The 24,766-nt window shown below is 60.2% G+C and overlaps 1 protein-coding gene across 22 annotated transcripts in view; it reads left to right on the top strand.

The window, feature by feature from the left end:
• The window catches only part of NCOR2 (nuclear receptor corepressor 2), a 225,217-nt gene extending 204,907 nt beyond the window's left edge, over window positions 1-20,310 (top strand). For 7 of the 22 annotated variants that reach the window (XM_057525940.1, XM_057525949.1, XM_057525941.1 and 4 more), the window contains 17 exons: window positions 285-583; window positions 2,206-2,560; window positions 3,692-3,913; window positions 4,485-4,736; window positions 5,574-5,723; window positions 5,850-5,981; window positions 6,072-6,273; window positions 8,601-9,028; window positions 10,250-10,399; window positions 10,626-10,771; window positions 11,272-11,465; window positions 12,369-12,518; window positions 13,151-13,299; window positions 14,068-14,121; window positions 17,116-17,337; window positions 18,406-18,585; window positions 19,177-20,310. In XM_057525940.1, coding sequence (XP_057381923.1) covers window positions 285-583; window positions 2,206-2,560; window positions 3,692-3,913; window positions 4,485-4,736; window positions 5,574-5,723; window positions 5,850-5,981; window positions 6,072-6,273; window positions 8,601-9,028; window positions 10,250-10,399; window positions 10,626-10,771; window positions 11,272-11,465; window positions 12,369-12,518; window positions 13,151-13,299; window positions 14,068-14,121; window positions 17,116-17,337; window positions 18,406-18,585; window positions 19,177-19,358 — 3,467 coding nt within the window. In that variant the 3' untranslated portion in view covers window positions 19,359-20,310. Of the gene's footprint in view, window positions 1-284; window positions 584-2,205; window positions 2,561-3,691; window positions 3,914-4,484; window positions 4,737-5,573; window positions 5,724-5,849; window positions 5,982-6,071; window positions 6,274-8,600; window positions 9,143-10,249; window positions 10,400-10,625; window positions 10,772-11,271; window positions 11,466-12,368; window positions 12,519-13,150; window positions 13,300-14,067; window positions 14,122-17,115; window positions 17,338-18,405; window positions 18,586-19,176 lie in introns of all 22 variants that reach the window. The other 15 variants (XM_057525958.1, XM_057525950.1, XM_057525948.1 and 12 more) reach the window with 9 other exon arrangements.
• Window positions 20,311-24,766: the final 4,456 nt, after the last annotated feature.

The following is a 24,766-nucleotide window of genomic DNA, read 5'->3' as shown; positions in this document are numbered from 1 at the left end:
CCTGGCTGGTCAGTGGCAAGCCAGCTATTATGAGCCCCATTTTATGCATTTTATCTATATTATCTCACTGAATGTTCATGACTTGGTGATCAGTTACTACTCCCATTCCGTATATGAAGAAATTGAGGCTCAGAGAGGTCAGGTCATATGCTCAAGGTCACACAGCAAGTGAGGACTTGAACCCAGGTAGTCTGGCTCCAGAATCTGCCAGCATGGAGGCCCCAGGTTAGGATGGGCGAGGTAGGGTGCAGGTGCAAGGGTCAGCGCCCCGTCCTCCCTGGCAGGGATCCCACGATCCTACGTGGAGGCCCAGGAAGACTACCAGCGTCGGGAGGCCAAGCTCCTGAAGCGTGAGGGCACGCCGCCCCCACCCCCCCCGCCCCCACGGGACCTGGCCGAGGCCTACAAGGCCCGGCCCTTGGAGGCCCTGGGCCCCCTGAAGCTGAAGCCGGCCCACGAGGGCCTGGTGGCGACAGTGAAGGAGGCCGGCCGCTCCATCCATGAGATTCCACGGGAGGAGCTGCGGCGCACGCCTGAACTGCCCCTGGCCCCGCGGCCGCTCAAGGAGGGCTCCATCACGCAGGTACGGGCGCGGGGCTGGGCGGCTGGGCCAAGGTCGGGGCGGCGAGTGCTGATGGGCTCCGCTCTGGCCCCTACAAATGGGGAAACTGAGGCCCAGACTTGTTGAGTGCTGTGCCCAAGATCACACAGCTGCTCATCACTGAGCCGTCATCACGTACATTCCAGATTCCATACCAGGGCCTTTATACTACATCCATGACCTCGTTCAATTGTATTTACAGCCCAGGAGAGTCATACCTATCATCCCCATTCTCCAGGTGGAGAAACTGAGGCCCAGAGAGGTCAAGAAGCTTGCCAAACCCCAGAGCTAGATGTAATAATGAACGCCGGTCATGGATCGAACCCTTGAGCCATGACCATAAGACATCATGACTTATCTAACCCTCACAGCAGCACTCTGAGGTAGTTCTCTTACTGTCCGCATTTTATTGGTGAGCAAACAGGTTCAGAGAGGTTAAACAACTTGTCCAGGGTCACACAGCAAGTAAATGGCAGTTGTGCATCTCAAATCCAGATGTCCCTAAATCTGCAACATCTTTGCTTCTTGGCATCCACTTCTCCCACCAGCATGTTGCACCTCACCCTACCCCCACCCCCGTGGCTCTGGCCCCCCAGAGGCCCCAGCCTGGTAGGGGAAGATGAGCTCTGATTGTGTGAGGAGCTGGTCGGTGGAAACCACCTAAGGACCACTGTCTCTTCACGTGGTCAGAGGTGGCTGATGTGAATGAGGAAGGAGCGTGGGATCCATCGGGGGCTGCGTGGCTGTGAGGTGGCAGGGACTGGGGAGGGTGTCCAGGAGGCCTACAGTTGGCTCACGGCACAGAGGTGCCCCGGGAGAAGGCGGGAGCGGTGGGAAGATCGTCGAAGGCCAGGGGACGGGTTTGGCTCTCAGCCTCTGGGCAGTTGTGAAGCCATTGGCAAGAGTCCACCATGGATCCAAAAGGGAGGCCAGTCTGATTCTGGAATATTCTTTTTAAAATAAGGGCATTTCCCCTTCTTAAGAAAGTAATTAAAACATTCCTGAATAAAAGCAGAGTTCTCTTACTTGGCAAAGACACAGAGCCCACCGTATCCTGGGTTTCCCCGGCCTGCGTAGACAGGGTGGGGTCTTCTCCCAGGCGGCCGGGCTGCAGCTCGCCCATGACCTGTGTTTCTTCAGCTGCCCTTTCTGGCCATAGAGCAAGCATAAACCTCAGCCCTGACCTCCGAGACTTGAGCCTCAGGGCGGTGGAACTGGATTTTGCGGCTGGCTTTTCTGGCTTGACATTGGGTGGGCCGCAGAGGGTCCCAGACTGACGGGAAGAAGGTATTTGCCCTCATGGGGGTGTTAAGTCTCTTTCCAGCGAACCCCAAGGGCCAACAGAGGTTCCCCCTCTTGCTCTGGGAAGGGCTGACCTCTGAACTCTGTGCCCCCTTCTGCAGCCCCGCAGGTGGCTCTGGGGGCCAGGGTCCAGGACAGGGGTGGGCAGGGCAGGGACAGGTGTGCACTCATCTTAGGCTCAGCAAAGCCCTTCCTCCCCCGCCCCTGGAGGCATGAGATGTCGCTCCCATTTCATAGCTGAGAAACTGAGGTTCAGAGAGGTTGTGTAGCTACTGCTCTTCCCCCCCCCCCCCGCCCCTCAGGGCACCCCGCTCAAGTATGACACCAGCACGTCCTCCACCGGCTCCAAAAAGCACGACGTGCGCTCCATCATCGGCAGCCCCGGCCGGACGTTCCCTGCGGTGCACCCGTTGGACGTGATGGCCGACACCCGGGCGCTGGAGCGCGCCTGCTACGAGGAGAGTCTGAAGAGCCGGCCGGGCGCTGTCAGCAGCTCGGGGGGCTCCATCACCCGGGGGGCCCCGGTCATCGTGCCTGAGCTGGGCAAGCCACGGCAGAGCCCCCTGACCTACGAGGACCACGCGGCGCCCTTCGCCAGCCACCTACCCCGCGGATCACCGGTGACCACACGGGAGCCAACCCCGCGCCTGCAGGAGGGTGCGTGGGGCGGGGCGCGAGGTGGGGCGGGGCCACGGGGTGGGGCGGGGCCTCGGTGGGCTCCGGTCTCTGAAACTGCCTTACCGCCCACGCCTTAGCTCAGGAGCAACCTCGGGGCCACCACATCCATTCCACCTGCCAGACCAGTGGGTTCTACCTCCAGACCATCCTCAGAATTCTCTCCATTTCCCGGCCACCTCCAGACCACCTGGCTTCCCTGACTTCTCTCTTGTCCTGCTAATAATCTGCTCCCCAAACGGCAGCCTGAATACTTCTTTGAAATACTTACATCAGATTACGCCACTGTTCTGCTTAAATCTTTCTAGTGACTTCTCACTGCACTTAGGAAAGAAATCACCCTTTTCCACCATGGCCTTGGGAGCCTGCAGGATCCCGCCCCACCCACCTTTCCATCTTACTGCCAAATTCCTTTATCTGCCGCTTTATCTCTCTTCCTTGACCACACTCAGCTCATTCTTTGCTCAAGACCTTTGCACGTGCTGTTCCCTTGCCTGAAATCCGCGCTCTCCCCAGCCCGCCGCCCGCCTTTCAGATCTTCACCTAACTGGTTTCTTAGGCGCCCTTCAGGACTCTGTTCAAATGTCACATCCTCAGGGAGGTCTCTTATGACCACCCTCCCCCCCTTCACTATTCTGGTCTCATTCTGTCACATTTAAAATTTTTTCTTCAGAGAATTTATTACTCTGAAATTCTTTTTCGATGACTAGTTGATCATCTGTCTCCTGCATTGAATGTCAGCCCCACGGGGGCCAGGATTTTTCTGTTTTGTTCAGCGCCCTAGCTCTTAGAAAGTGCTCGGCGTGTCGTAGACACTTAACAAATATTTTTGGCTGATTGAAGGAATGCACAAGAAAGGGAACGAAGGGAAGAAAGAGAGAATGAACTTTGTAAAAGAACTAAAAAACAGAAGCAAGTGAGTGAATGAATAGATAAAAGGAAAAATGAACTAGACGCAAATGGATGGATGACGAGGTCTGGTCCCTGGGATCCCAGAGACCCTAGCCTCAGATGACTTCCCATAAGCACTAGCCTCGGCAGCCCCCGTGTTGGGGGCTGGGACACCTCTGGCACAGAGGTCTGATGCCACCCCCACTTGGCCCGTCCCCACAGGCAGCCTCTCGTCCAGCAAGGCATCCCAGGACCGAAAGCTGACGTCCACGCCCCGTGAGATCGCCAAGTCACCACACAGCACCGTGCCTGAACATCACCCCCACCCCATGTCGCCCTACGAGCACCTGCTCCGGGGCGTGAGTGGCGTGGACCTGTACCGCGGCCACATCCCGCTGGCCTTCGACCCCACCTCCATCCCCCGTGGGATCCCTCTGGATGCAGGTGATTGTCCCGGACCCATAGAACCCCGCGGCGTCAGTGTCAGCCCAAGGGCTCCTCAGGCATCAACTAGGCGCTACTAGGTGGGGAAACTGAGGCATGGTTTGGGGGAGACCCAACAGTGTAATCATGTCAACAGTTTAGGTGAAAAACAGAATTTCTCTTAGGGGTCTGAGGGACGTGCTGGGTTAAACGTTTTTCAGTGGTTTTCTTTTCCTGCGGAACTTATCAGTGCCTTTCAAATTGCAAATGTATCAAAAGAGGACTCAAGGATGAGCGTTCCCCAGACGGACATGATCTGAAAATCCGTTTAGAAAGATGCAGCCCTTAGGTATTTTAGTGATCCCCATTTTGGATGCCCTGTGTTTGGGGGAATTTCCGTCCAAAGAACATTATCAATCAGAGGCACCCGCATGTGTGTTGGGGCGGTGAGGGTTTTTCTCCTTCTAGGCTCTCAGTTCTGTTTTCTGGGGGGTGTTTGGGAGAAGCTGTGAGGGCACTGAGACAGGCGGGGGGGACGGTATTCCCAGCCGAGGTGTGGGCCGGCCTGACCTTGCTCCCCTTCTCCTGGCAGCCGCTGCCTATTACCTGCCCCGGCACCTGGCCCCCAACCCCACCTACCCACACCTGTACCCGCCTTACCTCATCCGCGGCTACCCCGACACGGCGGCACTGGAGAACCGCCAGACAATCATCAACGACTACATCACCTCGCAGCAGATGCACCACAACGCGGCCACCGCCATGGCCCAGCGAGCTGACATGCTGAGGGGTCTGTCGCCCCGCGAGTCCTCGCTGGCGCTCAACTACACCGCCGGCCCGCGAGGTGGGTGGGGCAGAGCGCTGCCAGGCACGCGGGTGGGCAGAACCCGCCACCCAGAATTGGCCTTATTCCTGGTCTGCCCGGGGTCCTGAGAGCCCAGGACACGTGCGTGCCCACGCGTGCACGTCTGTCCTTGCCGAGGCGGCTAGAGCAGTTGCCTTAGAGGCTCGGGTGGTATCACTGCGCTGAGAGCGCACACAGACCTGGCGGGTGGTGCAGGGTTGTGTGTGGTGTGTGTCCTGGACGCGTACACACGGGCTGTGCGTGTGCTTGTGTCCTCTTGGTATGTGCGGTCCTTGGAGTTTAAAAAAAAAAAGATGGAAATGTGAGGCTGTTTGAACTTCAGGTTCCCTTGACTCGAAACCAGCCCGTGGTTGCTTTGCATGTGCATATTACAGTCGCCTTGTGGAAACACTTCTGGAATGTTCTTCCGGAACAACCAAGCACTAGTTACGGTCCAGTTGGTAAAATCGGTCACACTAGGTATTTCATACAGTGGGGACTGAGTGCCAGGAACGGACTGCATAGGGTCAAAGGCAAAAAGGGCACACCGAGAGCACACAGAAAGCGCAGAACGGGCGTAGCAAGGTATGCAGGGCTGCCAGCTGCAAGCCACATCCACCTCAGGGTTTGGGGGCGAAGGCACGGGGTGCTGCGAGCACCCGGCATTCAGAGAAGCGTCCTGCGGGCCCGGTGCGGGGACCCAGGAGGGAGCGTCCGGCCGTGCTGCTTCTCAGAGGACGCGCGGCGCTCCACCGGCTGGGGTGGTCCCGCCAGCAGGCAGCCTGGCCCCTCTCCTCCCCCGAGCGCTGCAGCCCGGCCCCACCTCCTCTCTCCCAGGCATCATCGACCTGTCCCAAGTGCCACACCTGCCTGTGCTGGTGCCCCCGACACCAGGCACTCCGGCCACCGCCATGGACCGCCTAGCCTACCTCCCCACGGCACCGCAGCACTTCAGCAGCCGGCTCAGCAGCTCCCCGCTCTCCCCAGGTGACGCCCCCAGCCCCGTTCTGGGCGTCCTCGGGCAGATGCCTTGCCCTCTCTGTTCCACCCCGGAAGACAAGGCCAGGGCCCTTCCTGTCCCCGGGGCTGAGCCGCAGGCCTTTGGGTTTCCAGGAGGCCCCACTCACTTGACAAAGCCCACGGCCTCGGCCTCGTCCGAGAGGGAGCGGGAACGGGAGCGCGATCGGGAGAAGTCCATCCTCGCGTCCGCCACCACGGTGGAGCACGCGCCCATCTGGAGACCCGGTAGGACGTCGGAGCCGCCAACGCGCACCCCGGGGGTCCCTGCGGCTGCGCGTGGCCCGTCCCTCTGACCCCACGGCTTGTTTCCACCAGGTACGGAGCAGAGCGGTGGCGGCGGGGGTGGGAGCGGCGGCAGCCGCCCCGCCTCCCACTCCCACTCCCACCAGCACTCGCCCATCTCACCCCGGACCCAGGACGCCATCCAGCAGAGGCCCAGCGTGCTGCACAACACGGGCATGAAGAACATCGTCAGCTCCGTGGAGCCCAGCACGCCCACGGTCCTGAGGTGGGCCAGGTTGGCGCAGGGGAGGGGACAGGCGGGCGGGTGGCTGGTCGCTGGATACAGGCTGGGGGCGCGCGCAGGTGCACCGAGGGGTTGGGAGGCATACGGGAGAGTGAGCGATGGGTGGGCAGGTAGGTGGATGGATGGCTAGGTGGGTGAGAAGGTAGATAGATGGGTGATTGGGTTAGTTGGATGGGTGGGTGGATAGATGAATGGCTGGCTGGGTGGATAATAGATTTTGGGTGGGTAAGTGGATGGATGACAGGTGAGCAGGTAGATGCATAGGTGGGTCAGTGGTGGATAGATGGGTGGCGGGGCTAGATGAATGGGCAGGTGGGGGGGTAGATGGATAGATGACAGCGGGTGGGTGGGTGGGTGGGTGGATGGTTGTGTTAGAGAGCTAGGTGAATAGGTGGATGGATGGAGGTGGATGAATAGATGGGTGGGTAATTGGATGGAGGTTGGGTTAGATGGGTGAGCAGGTAGGTGGATGGATGGGTAGATGGGTGAGTAGATAGATGATGGGTTGAGTAGGTGGATGGATGGGTGGTTGGGTTGGGTTAGGTAGGTAGGTAGGGAGGTGGGTGGACAGATGGGTAGGTGGACAGGTGATGAGTTGGGTAGATGGCTGGGGGGCTTGGGTGGGTAGATGGCTGGGGGGCTTGGGTGGGTAGATGGATGAGTAGGTGGTTCATTGGGTAGATGGATGATGAGTTGGGTGGGTGGACGGGTGAGTAGTTGGGTAGGTTGTCGAGTTCAGGAATGGAGTCTGGAGCGGAGAGGGAGAGACAGAGTGAGCCTGTGAGGAGAGTCTCTCCTGTTCCTCCCAGGATTCAGCAGGGCCCTACAGGGAGGAGATAGTGTCTCTCTTGCCCGGACAAAGTCCAGAGGTTCCGTGAGGATGGGAGAAGCTGCAGAGGTCCGATATGTGTCCCCCCCACCCCATCCCCCGGAGTCCACTTCCTATCACAACAGGCCCAAGACCCACCTCCCACCCCCCACCCAGGGACTGTGGGCAGAGCTGCCTGATGGGGGAGGGAGCTTCCCCAATACCCCTCCCTGCCCAGGGACAGTTTGGAGGCGGCTGCTTCTTCCAAAATGAAGTATCCATTCATGCAAGTGTCCTTCCATTTGGCTGCTCTAAATCATACCTTCCCCACCACCATTCCAATTATGAAAAATGACATCATCTCCCAAGAGCAGAGGCTTGTCCCCTCTGAGTCAGGTCCCCAGCAGGTACGCAGAGCAGGGGCACCTGACTCTTAGAGCGGGGTACCCAGGCAAGAGCTCCCACCAGTGACCACCGGTGCAAAGCTGCAGCAGGAACATCAGGCCCTTTCCCAATGGCAGCTGAGTAAGACCCTTGGGGAGAGAGGGTTAGCACAAGGCTTCCTCATGGAAACGCCTGGCTTGACAGAGAGGCCACAAGAGATGGGGTCAGGCCAGCTCATGTCCAAGCCTGTTTCCTCATCTGCAGAGCAGGGATAATTACATTGACCCTGTGAAGGTCAGAGAGAGTGCATCTGTTCATTCCTTCTTCCTGGTGGGCCTGCGGTGGGTCTCCTGCCCTGTGCTGGGTATGGGGGACGCGGTAATGGTTGACACACACAGTGCCCTCTTAGGGCTTATGCGCTAGACCCATAAGCCGCTGGGGTGAGGAAGAGCGCTCCAGGCAGAGGGGACGACAGGGAGCCCTGTGTGGCCCCTGATGGCGGAGGTGGGAGAGCTGGGCCCCACTGCCCTGTCCTCTAACCACCCACCCTAGCCCGCCCTCCGGGCCTTTGCCCTTAGTGTTCTGACTCTCCACGTGGCTCACTCATTTCCTCCCCAGTGCATGTGCCAGCCCCTCAGAGAGTCCCCCGTGAGCCCTGCCTAAGAGCTCCCTTGCTGTTCTCATAGCAGAACGTAACCCAGACTCGTTCACCTTCGAGCAGTTGCCGCGCTGATAGGGGTTTAATTTATCACGTTATCACGTTAACACGCGCGTAGTCTGTCTTCTCACCTAGAACGTATGGCGCTTTTGTCTGTTTTGTGCACTGCCGTACCCCAGTGTCTCGAACAGCGCCTGACACATAGTAGGTGCTCAGTAAAAAGTTTTGGGCTGACAAGCTGATGGGCTGGATGGACGACGGGTGGATGGGGTAGGTGAGGCCACGTGGCACGGGGGCTCGCAGGTCACGGTCAGCAGCGTTTATTCTGAGAGCAGTAGGGAGCGTGGGAGCTCTTCCGGGCAGGGGTGACTCCGCAGGGTGTCAAAGTGAGGGAGTGACCCTGCCTCGGCCTCACAGGCCCCGGCTGTGGTTCCCGCAGCCGCTGACCCGCCCTCTCTCCTCCCCCAGGTCCACCTCCACCTCCTCGCCTGTCCGCCCGGCCGCCACATTCCCACCCGCCACCCACTGCCCACTGGGTGGCACCCTCGACGGGGTCTACCCCACCCTCCTGGAGCCTGTCTTGCTGCCTAAGGAGGCCCCGCGGGTCACCCGGCCCGAGCGGCCCCGAGCGGACGCGGGCCACACCTTCCTCGCCAAGCCCCCAGCCCGCGCGGGGCTGGAGCCCGCGTCCTCCCCCGGCAAGGGCTCCGAGCCCCGGCCCCTGGCGCCGCCTGGCTCCGGCCACGCAGCCATCGCCCGCGCCCCGGCGAAGGGCCTCACGCCCCACCACGCCAGCCCGGACCAGCCAGCGCCGCCCGCCTCGGCCTCGGACCTGCACCGGGAAAAGACTCAAAGTAAACCCTTTTCCATCCAGGAATTGGAACTCCGTTCTCTGGGTAAGACCACCCTGACAGCGGCCACCTTCATAGACGCGATAATCATGCGTCAAATTGCTCACGATAAAGGGCCGCGAGAAGGAGGTTCGCTGGCCAACGACTCCCCTCGCGATGGTAAGACTTCTGGCCCCGCCGCCCACCCGCTCCGTCTTGTGGCCTAAAGATATTTTCAGATCTCTGCTTTTTATTTTTCCCCCATTTTTCGTTGGTTTTGGTATTTTGTTTTGAAAGTCGTCTTCGTCGGTTGCACGCTCTGATGGTTCCTCCAGCCGCGCACACGCCCTCCGAGCGGGCGGCAGCCTCATCCTTCGCACATCGTTTTATCATGATTTTTTTGTGTTGTTTTGGATTTTCGCTTTTTTTCCTTTAATGAATGGATCTGTGATTTTGACTTTAGCCGCGCCTCCCATCTCCCCCTTGCGCCTTTGTCTGGGGAGCGGGGCTGCAGAGGGGCGCAGGCCCATACCTCCGCCTGCTGCTGTGTGTGGTCTGGAGGACGCTCCCCGCCCCCCAGCCCCCGGCATACGGTGGAGAGAAGACAGGGAGGGGGGGAGCGCCGCCACTTTCCAGGAGGAGCTGGGAACCTGCCCCCTGCGTCCTGCCCAGGTCGTGAGGGAGTCTTGGGGGTACTCTGCCCCACGTTCCCCTTGCCGGCCCGCCAGCCAGCAGCCCCGGGGACAAGGGGCGTCCTCCGTGCTGGAGCGGGGCTGTGGCCCGGCGGGGACACTGGGACCTGAGTGTCGCTCCCGCCCCAGCCCTCACCGGCCTCACTCCCTCACCGCCCATCCGCTGCCCCTACACTCCCTTCGCAGAGACTCATCCGCCCCATCTCACTCTCCCGACCCCTGGCCCGCCAGCACCACCGGGCGCTGTCTCCGTCCCTTTTCCCACCTGTGCTGCTGTCCAGCTCTCCCTCTCCTTGGATCTCTCCCCGTCCCCCCCCCACCCCCCACCTGCCTGCCTGTGCGTCGTGTTCTCTGCGCTGCTTCTGCGTCCAGCTCTCTCTACAGCCCTCTCTCCCTGCAGCCCCCGTCCCTCTTTTCTCAGTCTGCCCCCACCCCTGGCCAGCCAGCAGACCCCACTCCAGCTCTCCCCCTCTCTCCCTCCGCCCCAGCTCCCCGCCCCGGCCTGGGGGACCCCGCCAGCCAGCGTGGGAGGGTAGGCTGGGAGGAGCAGCCTGGCCCTGGCGCTGGCCTGACTCGCGGCCTCACCCGGCTTCAGGTTACCACGGCGGCGGCTACAGCCCTGATGGGGTGGAGCCCGTCAGCCCCGTGAGCTCGCCCAGCCTGACCCACGACAAGGGGCTCCCCAAGCACCTGGAGGAACTCGACAAGAGCCACCTGGAAGGGGACCTGCGGCACAAGCAGCCAGGTAAGGTCCCGCCCTGCCTCCGAGCCCCCTCCCGCCCCCCCGCATGTGAGACAGGGACGGTTGTCACCCCATCGCGCAGATGGGGAAGCTGAGGCGCTCAGAGGTGGCGGAATCGGCCTCACGCCACAGCTCAGAGGGCAGAGCCGGGGTTTGAGGGCAGGAGCCCCGCCAGGCGCATGCCTCGCCCACCTCAGCCACGCCCTGACCTGCTCTGCTCTGCCCGCAGGCCCGGGGAAGCTCAGCGGCGAGGCTGCACACCTCCCACACCTGCGGCCGCTGCCCGAGAGCCAGCCCTCGTCCAGCCCGCTGCTCCAGACCACCCCAGGGGTCAAAGGTCACCAGCGGGTGGTCACGCTGGCACAGCACATCAGTGTAACTACCCCTCCTCTGCCCCCTCCTCGTTGCCTTTGTACCTGTGGTGGGACCTGGCCCCGAGGAACGGGGGGGGGAGGGTCCGCACACCGTCTGATGGGTAAACTGAGTCCTGGTGAGGTGAGCCAGGGATCTGGGGGTTGGTGAGGGCAAGCCGTGCCAGGGGTCCCAGAGTCTCAAGCTCAGGTGCTATATCCGCCCCCTCATCCAGCTGACGGAGCCTCAGGTGCACGAGCCCAGCCGCGATCCACATCTTACACACGCTGGTCAGGGGAACCCGACCCACCTGGGGGTCCACTTTGAGACTTGGGCCAATGCTCCCACCCCATGCACTTGAGGGCATTGAGGCTGTGTGGGCAGGCCCGAAGCCCCCGGGGAGCCAAGGACCAAGCCCCCGGGTTCTGCCCCCAAAGCTCAGTCCAGCCCTCACCCCGCCTGGAAGGTTCTGGCAGATGGCTGGCGCCTGACCCTGCTCCTGTCCCCTGACCCTTGGCCTGCAGGAGGTCATCACGCAGGACTACACGCGGCACCACCCGCAGCAGCTCAGCGCGCCCCTCCCTGCCCCCCTTTACTCCTTCCCCGGAGCCAGCTGCCCCGTCCTGGACCTTCGCCGCCCGCCCAGCGACCTCTACCTCCCAGCCCCGGACCATGGCGCCCCGGCCCGTGGCTCACCCCACAGTGAAGGGGGCAAGAGGTGAGCGGCGGTGGGAGACAGGGTGACCCTTGCTGGTCACCACCGAGAGGGCTCTGTTAGGTGTCTGCTGCGGGAAGCTTGAGCCCAGTAAAGTGCGAGGCCCGCCTGGAGCCATTGCACATATGAGAAACCGAGGTTCAGGGAGACCGGGGAGTTTGCTCAAGGTCACGGCACAGCTGGACAATAGCTGTTACATACGCCACACTCGGGGGGGTTCCAGGCACCAAGCTGAATACTTCACACATGTTAACCAGAATCCTCACCACAACCTTAGGAAGTGTAGGCAGCATTATCCCATTTCACAGACGAAGAAACTGAGGCACAGAGCAGTGAATTCACTTGCCTACAGGGACGCCGCTAGTCAGTGGCGGAGCTGGGATTCGAAGCAGAGCCGTGTGATTTGAGAGCTGCCTCCTAACAGACACATACACACTTGCACTCCTGGTTACCCCTGGGGGGCTCCCTGGTCAGAGAGGAGAGGAACGGGGAGGGACCCCCGCTCTAGGATGAAGGAGCCATTCCGGGTGGCGCACAGAGTTGGGGAGACAGCAGCATGTCTTTGGGGTAACAGTGGGGTCCCTGGCATCGGGGTGCAGCAGAGGTTCAACAAAGTGCCACCCGTGGGCCAGATTCAGCCCACGGCCTGTTCTTGCATGGTCCGTGAGCTAAAGATGATTTTACGTTTTTAAAGGGTTATTTTTTAAAGAAGGAGAATATACAGCAGAGTCTACAAGTGGCCCACAATGCCTGAAATGTTTGCTGTCTGACTCTTTACAGGAAAAGCGTGCTAACCCCTGGTTTAGAATGAGGCAGGGCTTAGTGGGGAGTGGAGGAAGGAATGCGCCCTCTTCAAGAGGGAGAGCTCTGAGCTCTGACCACCGCAGGGACCCTCTCTCCGCCCAGGTCTCCAGAGCCAAGCAAGACGTCAGCCTTGGGCAGCAGTGAGGATGGTATAGAACCTGTGTCCCCGCCGGAGGGCATGGCAGAGCCCGGGCATCCCCGGAGCACCATGTACCCGCTGCTGTACCGGGACGGGGAGCAGGCGGAGCCCAGGTACCTTCACGGCAGCCCCTCCCCTTCCGGGGATGCTCAGGGCTCGGGCCCTTGCCCCCCTGTGGCCTCAATCCACCGCTGTGCAGCTGGGGGCTTGGCAAGGGCTTGGGGTGCAGCCGGGGGGCCTCAGACCTGCTAAACAAGGTCAAAACTTGGCGGACCTCCACGGCAGCTTCCTGAGCCTTGGGCTGGGGTCTCTTAGCTCAGGCCCGGCCCCTGTTGCCGGCACTTGAGGATCTGAGAAATAAAGAGCTAGGTGTGCTGGACCAAACTGGGGCTCCAGGGAGCGGGGGATGGAGGTGGAGAGAAAGGCCCCCTGACCTCAGGGGAAGATGTGGTCTAAGCCCACTTTGGTTCCCGAGGCTCTTTTCTGGGAGTCCGACTATTACAGGTAGACAGGCGTGGCCCACCAGGGCAGCTGGGGCTCTGCAGAGACACCCTGAGCCCAAGGATAGGTGGATGACAGAGGGGATTTCGGAAGACATGGGCCCTAAGAAGTGGGGGAAGCAAGCACGAGGTGGGAGAAGCTTCATTCTGGATTTCTAAGGCAGCTCAGGTGGTGAGCCCCCATCATCAAGGGTGTGCAAGCTCAGCACCAAGTGAACTGACCTGGGGGGGTCTGATCCTCGCAGCAGGATGGGCTCCAAATCCCCAGGCAACACCAGCCAGCCGCCGGCCTTCTTCAGCAAGCTGACCGAGAGCAACTCGGCCATGGTCAAATCTAAGAAACAGGAGATCAACAAGAAGCTGAACACCCACAACCGGAACGAGCCAGAATACAGTAAGGGGCCCACCCTCCTCGGGAGCGGGGCTGCCGGGGGCTGGGGGTCAGCACAGCCGGGTGGACCCGCCGACCACCTCTCCCACTGGCCCGTCACCTCACGTTCAAGGAGCCCGTGTTGTCCCTCTTTTTCCCGTAGGCATTTGCTGGGTTGTCACAGCATGATGCCCGGCACACACGGGTCACTCAGGGAATATTGGCACGCACGGGCCTGTTCGTACTGGGCGCCAGAGCTCGGGGTCCCGCCCTTACAGGGACCCCGTGTGTACCCCATGCACGATGCACCTCGCATCTGTGATTTGTTTTCCCCATTGACGTGGTTACCGGACGTAAATCCTGGCTTAGCTCCACCCTCTCAGCACAGTGCCCGGCACATAGCAGATGCTCAAGAGAACACATGAGTGGGTGAGCCAATGAAGGAGGGATCATCACATCCCTGGCCTCAAAAAGCTCATTAGCGGGGGGAGCTTGGGGACCTTGCAGAGGCTTTTCTCTTCCTGGGGCAGGAGTCGCAGCCTTGCAGACAGTCACCGGTCCAGGCTGGTAAGCCCAGAACGTTGCCAAGTGTTGTGCCTGGGCCAGTAGGTCAGCAGCCTCAGCGAGCTGACTCGAAATGCAGACTCTCAGGCCCTGCCCCAGCCCTGCTAAATCTGTCTGCATTGCGCAAGCTCCCAGGTGGTGCACCTTGCCTAGACCAGACAGGGGACATAGGGGGGCAGGTGCTTTCCAGGACCTGTAGGCCTCACCCATCTCATCGTCCCCCTCCAGATATTGGCCAGCCCGGGACGGAGATCTTCAACATGCCCGCCATCACCGGAGCAGGTAACCGTTCACCCCGGGCTGCTCGGCCGCCAGCCCGTCCCCTCCCTCCCCCTCCCCCGTCACTGTGTGCCCAGGGAGGTCAAGCTGGGTGTCTGGACCTGGAAGGAGACTTGGGAGTGAGGCCTCGGAGGTCACTGGGCCTCGCATCAGCCGTAGCCATGGTGACAGGTGGCCTTTCATAGTTCAAGTGTGTCCCCTCCTCTGCAGTGGGGATGCAGACACACACAAAAGGCCGGCGGGGGCCTGGCAAGGAGTGCCTATTTGGAGTTCAATTTCAAGGCCTCCTGGTGCATGTAGTACAGTATTAGCATCACACACAACTACCCGGAACCTGTCTGTTGGGATCTCAGCTGGAGATGCGAGTGTGTGGATGCGGAGTGGGCCTGTGTGTGCACGTGGTCCGCGTGGGCACTTTTTATAGGTAGAGCATCAGTGTTACTTGAAAATTCCATCCAGGGAGCTGGGGAAACAGTGCAGATGTATTCCAGAGATGAGTGTAAAATTCACACACATTTTTTTAAATATATAACTTTATTTTATTTATTTATTTTTGACTGTGTTGGGTCTTCGTTGCTGTGCACGGGCTTTCTCTAGTTGCGGTGAGCGGGGGCTACTTTTTGTTGCGGTGCGTGGGCTTCTCATTGTGGTGGCTTCTCTTGTTGCGGAGCACGGGCTCTAGGCGCGTGGGCTTCAGTAGTTGCAGCACGCGGGCTCAGTAGTTGTGGCACACAGGCTTAGTTGCTCCACGGCATGTGGGATCTTCCCGGACCAGGGCTCGAACCTGTGTCCCCTGCATTGGCAGGCGGATTCTCAACCACTGCGCCACCAGGGAAGCCCTCACACACGTTTTTACGCTGAAACTTAAGCCTTCTATGGTGTTTTGGAGCCTGTGGGGTTACACTGTGCATTTCTGCTGCCTCTGTAGAAGGACTGGGACGGGGCTTTGGGGAAGCACCTGGTGTCTGGTGTGAAGCAGCTGAGCCAGAGCAGACAGGGCTGACCCTCCGCCGGAGGCCTGCCCGGTGCGGGGAGGAACGAGGCGTCTTTGGGGGGATGCGCTGACCTTCCCTGAGGGCCGTCACAGCTCTGGGAATGTGCTGAGCAAAAGGCAGCCGCTGGATTTTATCGGGGGGCCACGGGGCCTCTAAATGGGGGTCCCAACTGGGGAATGTCCGTCCACCCAGAGACTAGACGCTGGGGGCTTGGCTGAGCCTCAGGCAATGGGGAGGAGACAAGTCGGTCAAAACAACAAGATGGACAGAAATGAATGTTTTCATGTTTTCATTTCAGAGATGCTCATACACTGACACAGGTGCACGTGTGTGTAGAAATTCATGCGGTACAAGGAACTTGCATATAAATTAGATTCAACTTTTTTTTCAAAGCAGTTTAGGCCACACACACAAAATTTCCCCAGACCCCGGTCTCTGCTGCTTAATTAGCTCCTGCTTTAGGACTGGAGTCGGTCAGCTTCCTGCCTGGCACTGACAGACCATGGACCCGTGACCTTGGGTGGCAGGTTCAGTAACGTCTGTGATCGTAGGATGCTGACCTACCAAGGAGCCATCATGACCTGTGTCCCTCGCATCTTTTTTTTCCACTTCCCAGTGTCTTAGTTTCTAGGATCATAAATGCTTCTCCCCCACTCCCCGCCCCACTCACCCCTGCTGGAAATTTTGCTTTTTCTTGATGGACATGACTTTTTTTAAGTGCTGATGAAGCGTGGCCAAGACACAGCTAAAAAACTGTCAAGGGGTCCTGTGGCTGTGCATGAGTTTGCAACCAAAAGGAAGGAAAGAAAATGAAAACGTAGACCGCAAATAGTTGCTTTAGAAATGTGATTTTAGATGCTGCCGTGTTGCTCCGGGCCTCCCAGTAACCATCGGTCCCCTTTACAGACGAGTTAGGGGTCAGCAAGACCCGTTGTTCGGCCACTTGGTAATCATACAATTGACTTAGAGTGGAAGTTTTAAAATCCATGAAAATTTTGCCCAGTGGCAGGCAGAGAGCTTCGTCAGAGGTTTTTGGAAGCAAAGTCTGGTTTAACAAAAATGCCCAAAAGAGGCACATTCCCCAGGGTTTGCAAACGTCCCCAGAATGGTTCACAGGCAAACAAGAGAGGGACAGAAAACCTGGTAAACAGAAAAAGAGGCATAACTGGCGTGACTTTGAAGTGGGTGTCTGGAAGGATTCGTGAGGGACAGCTGTCGATCGGACCGCTTGGTGCCGGGTGGCCGGGCCGGGGGCGGCCATGTGATTGTCTCCAGCTCCGCCCTGACCCCCGCACGCACCGTAACTGCATGGCTGCGATCCCCCCTCTCCACCGTCCGTCTCTGCACCTCTTTCTCCTTGTGGCTCCCGGGCGGGGAGACGGGGTGGGAGGAGAGTTAGGCCCAGCTGCGGGGGCAGACGGGGGGCTTGAGGGTCCCAGGCCTCGCAGGCAGGGGTGGCCGGAGGACCGTCTGGTCACCTTGGTCCTCCATTCCTCCCAGCAGACCCCGGGAACCAGGGTGGACCCCCCAACGCCCAGCACTGAGCTCTGGCTTGACTTAGTTTCCCAGCAGCCCTTTCCCCAAATAAGGGGACCCCCCTGATCCCGCTCCCCGCTTTTTAAGACCACTCGAGTTTTTAAAAAAGAAGCAGCCCCAGCTGGGGTTAGGGCTCCAGAAGGGGCTTCTGATTTCCCAGAGGGCAGAGTAGGCATGAGGCTTGGGGGGTGGCCATCTAAGCACCCCAAGCCCACCTCTTCCCCCCCCCCCCGGGAATTCCTGAGAGCTTCCAGGGCCCGAGTCAGAGGGAGCGCTCCCACCCCCATCACCCTGCAGCGGAAACCAGGGGGGAAGATAGGGAAATCAAGAATCGTTGCTTTGCCAAAATGTGCTCACTGTGTATTCTTTCTTCTCCTCCCTCTCTCCCTCTCTGCTTCTCTCTCCCTCTCTCCCCCTTGTCCCTCTGGCCCCTCCGGCCCCCTTTGTGTGTGTGTCTCTCTCCCAGGCCTCATGACCTGCAGAAGCCAGGCGGTGCAGGAGCATGCCAGCACCAACATGGGGCTGGAGGCCATTATTAGAAAGGCGCTCATGGGTAAATATGATCAGTGGGAGGAGCACCCGCTCAGCGCCAATGCTTTTAACCCTCTGAATGCCAGTGCCAGCCTGCCCGCTGCTATGCCCGTAACCGCTGCTGACGGACGGAGGGAACACGCGCTCACCTCGCCAGGTCTGCAGGCCTCCTCCACCCCGTCTGTCCCCACCCCGGTGTCATTAATCCTCCCGCCTCCCTCCGCGTTCCTCTGACCAACCCCCCTCCAGCTTTGGAGCTTGTGACTCTTATTTTTGTGCGTGTTTGACGTGGTCCTGGAGTTGGCTAACCCCAAGCTGGGCGGACACCCCCAGGTGTCTGCGTGGCCCCGGTCCGCCCTCGCCCACTGGGCCCGAAGGAGCTGCCGCTTTTCTAAAAACACTCACACCGCTGCCCGAGCCCTGCCCTGCCTTCCTCCCCTGCTGGACATTCGTCCCGGGATGCCCACGTCCTGGCCCATCTTGTGTCTCCTTGGGGGAGATCAGGCTGGAGTGAGGACCCACCTTCTCTGTGTGGCTCAGGAGGGACCCTTGGGCTCATGGCAGCCAGGCCAGTGGGCCCAGTGTCTGCTGCGGCCACCAAGCATGTTCACGGCTGGCCCTCGGGTCTGATGGGGAGGAGACCAGTGTCTGTGTGCCAGATCCAAACTCAGATGAATCAGGGAAACCAGACGGGCTGGCTCACCCTCTGCCCTGGGTCCCTAATCAAAACTCTGCGTGTCAGAGCAAGGGCCAGGCTCAAGCCATTCTTGAGCCATTTTTCTGACCTGGACACTGTGGCCCCAGGAAGTTCCTGGACTTAATGAGGGCCCAGGCCTGGCCTCAGGGGCCCTGGCTTCTCTGCAGAGGGCCTGCAGCCTGCCCAGCCCCGGCACAGTCCTGGGGCAATGGTCAGGGTCAAGCCAGAGGCCTGAGGCTCTGTGCTTGAGGTATTAGCCCCCGGTGGGTAGGGGGCCTCAGGGCAGCCTGAGGGGGCTTTGCAAGTAGTTCTACCCACTCCCCTAGTAGAAACCCCCTCCAAATCCAGGCTCATGGCTGGGTCTGGCCATCTGGTCGACCTCCTTGGCTTCCCAGGGGGCTGGGCTGCTGTTCTCCCTCCCTGGGGGGCCCGGGAAGCAGGGGTCCAGGGCCTCACCCACCCCCCACCCCTACAGTGCGAGCACTGTCCTCAGTCCAACGCGGCCCCTTCCCATGTGTCCCCCTGCAGGTGGTGGCGGGAAGGCCAAAGTCTCTGGCAGACCCAGCAGCCGAAAAGCCAAGTCCCCGGCCCCAGGCCTGGCGTCTGGGGACCGGCCACCCTCCGTCTCCTCAGTGCATTCGGAGGGAGACTGCAACCGCCGGACCCCACTCACCAACCGCGTGTGGGAGGACCGGCCCTCGTCCGCAGGTGGGCACCGGGGGCGGGCAGGTGGGCCCGGCCGGCTGCCCGGGCACCTACTGTGTGCGGAGCACGTGGTCAGGCCTGTTCTGAGACGATCGCCCAGGGCCCTGGCCAGCTGGACTGGGGCTCGCAGATGGTCAGGATGCTTCTCGTAAGGGCCCAGGTGGAGGGAAAGAGCACGATTTAGAGAGAGGGTGAAGGATTCAGGATGTGAAGGGAGAGGCTTGTGGGCAAGGGCTGGTCCCACAGGCTTTGGGGGGTCTCAGGGGAGCCCCCGACTTCTCTGTGAGTGCGAGGAGGTCCCTGGGGGAGGTGCGTGATCTCCCGCAGGTTCAAGAGAGCTCTTGGCTGCAGGACAGACGCAGGGGGGCGAGGGCAGGAACAGCGAGGCGGCCGGGCGACAGGCTGCCGGGCATGAATGGCACGGGAGTGCTGGAAGTGAGGCCAGGTGGGCAGTTTGACAAAGCTTCCAGGAGGTAGAAGGGGTGGGGAGGCAGGAGGCCGAGGCCCCAGCTCCCGGAGTGGCAGGTGGGTGAGCCCCTGGGGGCCACCAGGCTCACCGGGGCCCCCGGGGCTTCTCTCCCGCTCTCTCCGCAGGGTCCACACCGTTCCCCTACAACCCCCTGATCATGCGGCTGCAAGCGGGGGTCATGGCCTCCCCGCCCCCGCCTGGCCTCCCCGCGGGCAGCGGGCCCCTGGCCGGCCCCCATCACGCCTGGGACGAGGAGCCCAAGCCGCTGCTCTGCTCGCAGTACGAGACGCTCTCCGACAGCGAGTGAGGCTCAGAACGGGGTGGGCCGGCGAGCGGCCGGCTGCCGACTCCCCCCACCGAGGAAGGAGCCCCTGAGTCTGCCTGTGCGCCCGTCTGTCCGTCCGTCCGTCCAGAGCCGGCATCCTTGCCTGTCTAAAGCCTTAACTACGACTCCCGCCCCGGCTGGCCCTGTGCAGTGACCTTACTCAGGGGATGTTTACCTGGTGCTCGGGAGGGGAGGGGCCGGGGAGGGGGCACGGCAGGCGTGTGGCGGCCACATGCGCACAGCCGGGGCGGCCAGGGACCCAAAGCAGGACGACCACGCACCTCCCACGCCACTGCCTCCCCACCTAACGCATTTGGAACCAAAGTCTAAACTGAGCTAGCAGCCCCCGCACCCGCCCTCCGTCCCCATCCCGCTTAGCACTCTGGACAGACGGACACAGGCCCTGTCCAGGCCCCAGCGCTCTTGTCCCGGTCCCCACGGGCTGCCCCAGCCGACGAGATCGCTGGAAACCAAGTCAGGCCAGATGGGCGGGCGACAGGGCCGGGTGCGGCCTGGGGTGAGCGGCTGCTCCGAGGAACTGGACTGTTTTTTTTCATACATCGTTGCCGCAGCGGTGGGAAGGAAAGGCAGGTGTAAATGATATATTGGTTTACAGGGTATATTTTTGATACCTTCAATGAATTAATTCAGATGTTTTAAGCAAGGAAGGACTTACCCAGTATTATTGCTGCTGTGCTTTCGATCTCTGCTTACCGTTCAAGAGGCGTGCGCAGGCCAACAGTCGGTGACCCCATAGTCCGCAGGACCGAGGTGGGGCAGGGGCTGCCAGCTCTCGAGCCCCCCTGCGTCCTCCCTCCCTCCCTTCCTTGGGCAGAATGAGTTTGAAGGGGATTCTGTGACCGCCATCTGCGCACGGCGGTGGCGTCCTGTCATTTACACACGTTCTTCTCATTAAAAAGCGAATTATACTCGAGTTACAGAGGCTCCTTCTCTATCTTGGCCCCGGCAGCCAGGAGGACAGGCGACCGGGCCGGGGTGGGGGTGGGGGATGGTGGGCGTGTAACCCTGCGGGGGACAAGGGCACACCCCCTGACTCACCAGTCTCTCCCCTCTGCAGGCGAATATTTACGCCCACGGTAAGGATGTCACCGTGCAGACCTTGAACAGTCCCACCCTTGGTGAGAGTATTGAATTTTCACACCCACGAGGAGGGTGTCAGATATTCACAGCCATGGTGACGGTATCCAAGAAGGCCATCATCAGCTCTTAACTGTTAAATACTTTAAAAATTATTCCTGCCCACACTATGTTAGGGAACAAACAGACCCTTTGCCGTCACTGCTTTGGATACGCGGCAGAAGAGAGAACAACCCTCCCTCCCAGCTTGGGTCTTGAGGCAGCTGCCAACTGGCGTCTTGCAGTCTTGGTAGAACGTGTCTCAGACACGAGCTGTGTTCCTTTAGGAGCAGAGCCGGAGCTCCAGAGAGGCTGCGATTCTTTGCCATGGACGTGCATGCAGGATTGGGGCGGGGCGGGGTGTGGGGAGCAGTGGAGGAGAGAACCAAGACCCACTGGATGCAGAAATTCCCATCCCCTGCCCAACCTGTGAACTGGTGGTCAGCCCAGCACCTCGTCTCCCCAGGGTGTGGACCTGGGCATGCAGAGAGATCTGCGTCCTCAGGGGACTCTGCCCACCCTCCCTGGCGCTCCAAGTTTACCCTGCGAACCTGTGCTGTGAGGCGAAATGAGCAGGGGGCTTTGGAGCCCCGCAGGGCTCAGCTTGGCGCCTGGGCTGTAGTACTGATACTGACAGGCAGGTGGCAGTGTTGGGCCAGAAAACAGTCTTGTCCCGCTCCGGGCCTCCCTCCGGTCCCGGGTGCAGGCCAGCCCCCACCTGGAATCCAGGATGGGTCAGGTCGTGCTGGCCACACCAGCCACAAGGGGTTGGCCATGCCTGCTGGTGCCACCCAGCATCCCATGGCACTTCCCTCAGCTGTAGTCAGACCAGAGTGATACGGGGGAGGGAAGGACACAAGTGTCAGCCCACAGGCTCATCTCTGCCATCCCCCTGTCTCCATGGTCTCAGAATTGACACCACTTGGCATCTCTGTCTTCTCTGAGGGCCAGTGGCACAGACCCCACACAGTGATGTTTGTGGGGTGTAGGGAGAGCTCACGGCCTCCTGGTGCCTGTGAAGGGTCCACCCTCTCTTCCAACCTCACCCAGCCAGTCCTCAGCCCCCCGCAAAGGGTTCATCCCACCCCCATCTTGTTTGGTTTTCTTACTGTTCCATCTTAAAATGGAGGCCCCTGCTGTTCCCTGATCCCCATCTCTCTGGAAAACTCCTACACATACTTCAAAACCCAGCTGGGTCATTCCCTCCTCTAAGAACCCATTATCCCTCCCCATCTTCTCTCTCCTCTGGGTCTTTGCAAACACCCTGCAAGCTACTGGACAGAACCCCTCGAGAGCAAAGCTCTTGCCTTTCTCTTCCTGACTCTGTTGTTGACTGAGCCCCTGGCGACTGTTGAGCTGAGCTGACGCTGTGAGGATCCGATTCCATAGAAAATGAGAACGTGATCTGCAAAGCGCAGGACACTTGCTGGCTAATTTCCCCGCATCCTAGAACATTGTGACGTTGGTTAGAATACAGATTCCTGGGCCCCACCCAGAGGATAGGAATGATTCTCTAGGTCCAGGGTTGGGGCTGGGAATCTGTGTTTTCATCCAGCGGCCCAGGTGTCTCTGATGCCAGTGACCTGCAGCCCTCACTATGATGGTGAGGGTGGTGCCCAAGTTCAGAGCTAGAACCTGGTCCCTTCACTTCTTTCTGGCCAGAGTTCTCCAGTAAGGGCACAAGCGGCTCTGCAGAGGGAGTCCCGGCCCACCAACCTGAAGAGCTGCCGCCCACAGGGTCAGGAACGGGCTGGTCCCTACAGCACTAGGGTTGGCTCAAGACAAGCCCATCTCGGGCCAGGTGATGCAGACACTGTGACAGCTGACCTGGAGCAGTCGGGGTGGCTTCCTGGAGGTGGTGGTTCTTGGGGAGGGGATAGGCTGAGTGGAAAGAACCTGTGTGGGCAAAGGCTGGGAGGTGAAACCCAGCCGGGGGCATTCAGGAGCCCAGGGTGGCTTAGACATAAGGCAGTGTGGAGGCCCTGGAATTTCTGAGATGGAACAGTCAATGCCCAGTAAGGTGATTTGCTGGTTTTCTGAAATTGGGTCTTGTTGGCTCGCAAGGGTGCTGGGTGCATTGAGGGAGAAACAGGCCAGGAGGCTAGTGCAGGGCCAGCATGGGGGTTGGCACGGCAGAGAAGGCCAGGACAGAGCCCCACTGCCTCGGGGAGTGGGGATGGGGCCAGGCCACGTATGCGGCAGGCGAGAGGGGGGTGTGCAGCACACGAGTAAAGACAGACTGTGGAGCCAGCTGCCATGTAATGACCACGTGACCCTGGCCAAGCCATTTGAACCCTCTGTGCCTCTGTTTCCCCATCTGTAAAATAGGATAATGATATTGCTGTGAGGAGTACCTTAGAGATGGGCTGTGTAGCTCTATAGAGACACGGTTTACTCGCCTGTGCAGGAGTCAGTGGGACAAGGCAAGAAAGAAAGAATGGGTTTGCGAGGAAAGGAGAGAGTAGAGAGAAAAACTCCAGGTGGTCCTGCAACAGTGACGCTTGTTTGCATATTACGGGGATAAACTGATTTGATCGCTGGCAGCTGGTGGGAGGGCCCCCTGGTCATTCCACCTTTAGAAGGCCAAGGAGGACCATCAAAGGAGACGCATTTGTTTTCATGGCTTCTCCAGGAAGCCGGGAGGGTTTAGCTGTGGCAGCCACGTGACGGGCTGTCCTTCCACCCCCCCTCCTCCGGGGTTCAGCCAGGTCCCGCTTCCTCATCAGAATGTCTCACCAGCTACCTCACAGGCTCACTGGGAAGATTAAATGCAGAAAATTCTGACAGCAGGGCCAAGCGGTCTGCAGACAAAGGCAGCGCTCCGTGTACGTGTCAGCTGCCAGGGCTGTTGTTTGTTCTCACCAAGGCTACTCTGGGGTGGAGAGACGAGACCTCGGACGGACAGGGCACCTGTTTGTGGGGCGGAGGCCGCTGAGCTTGACTCACACCCTGCGAGTGTGAACCCAGAGATGAGCCCAGAGATTGGCCGGGGCGACAGCAGAAGAGGCTGAGCGAGGGGGCTCAGGATGGGTGTTTGGGGCCAGAGCCGGCCCTCGACATTGGAAAGTGTTTCTGCCCCTTCGAGAGAGATGGACGCCCTGACCCGCCCCCAGCAGGGTCCCGGCTTGATTCGATGGCAGCCCAAGCTTTACCAGCACGGATTCTCACTGTCCCAGCCGCCAGGCAGGTAAGGCCATGTGCCTGCCTTGCAGATGCTTAGAGAAGTTAAGCGACAGGCTTTTTCTCCAGCCACCGTGCCCTCCCCATGTTTGTCTTCCCCTCCCAGGGGGCTTCAGCGAGCGACCTCTGCCCCCCTTGCCCAGTGCGTCTGGATCTGGGGAGTGAGGACAGAAGGGCCTTCAGCAGGCAGCACCCTAAGCCGGGCAGCGGGGTCACTGGCCTCCAGGCTCTTTATTTTGGGGGTGGAAATCCCAAGGGCTGGGACAGGACCTAGACGAAGCTGGTACCTCTTTCTGCCGGCTCTCCAAGTCCTCTGGGTTCCCGCAGGACGGACAGCTGCTTCAGAGGGAAACCGGGGTGCACTTGGGGGCCTGACGGGCCGCAGCCCTTGCCCCCCACGTCCTCTTCCTCCCAGGTTGGGCCTCATGGAACCCCAGCCGTACAAGGAGACAGGCTGGAGTTCCAAGGTCATCAGGGAAGGCGGAAGCCGTTTGCATGATCCAAGGAGACGGTCTTGTCTGACATGTGCTGCCCGGGTCCTCGGGGAGTGCTAGGATGGAGTCAGGAGGGTACGAGGCCTATCGGGTGATGCCGGTGAAAGACAAAAGGGACAGGAAGCAGGGCCTGGCAGGGACTGAGCCTCGGTCAGCTGGTCCCGTCCCACCGCGCTCCCACTGGCGGGGCGCCCGGGAGGAGCCTGGCAGCTGCTGCAAAGCTCTAGTTAGAGGCCATCAGCTCACTGCACGCCGCAGAAGTTGTTTCTTGAAGGGTAACCCCAGAGACATCTCCAAGGTCACCGGGTTCGTTGGCACCATAATTGCACGTGTCAGGAAGCCCAACCCATTTTTCTTTCCAAGCGGGGAAATCAGGGTTGTGATTGGAAAACAAACTCGTGCAGCTGAATTTGCCTGGTGGCAGCAGTGCGACCCCCAGCATGTGTCTGCACAGAAGCCCGTCTCTACACAGGCTGCGCTCTCGGAGTTCCCAAGGCTGTGTCTGCACCCTGCTTGCCCGCGCTGAGCAGCCGAGGCCTCCAGCTTCTTCCTCTCAGTGACATGACCTTGTCCCTTGGC

This window comes from Balaenoptera acutorostrata, chromosome 13 (genome assembly GCF_949987535.1).
Source record: "Balaenoptera acutorostrata chromosome 13, mBalAcu1.1, whole genome shotgun sequence".
Classification (NCBI taxonomy): Eukaryota; Metazoa; Chordata; class Mammalia; order Artiodactyla; family Balaenopteridae; genus Balaenoptera; species Balaenoptera acutorostrata.
Note: the sequence above shows the minus strand (reverse complement) of the source record. Positions and strands in the feature narration are given on the sequence as shown.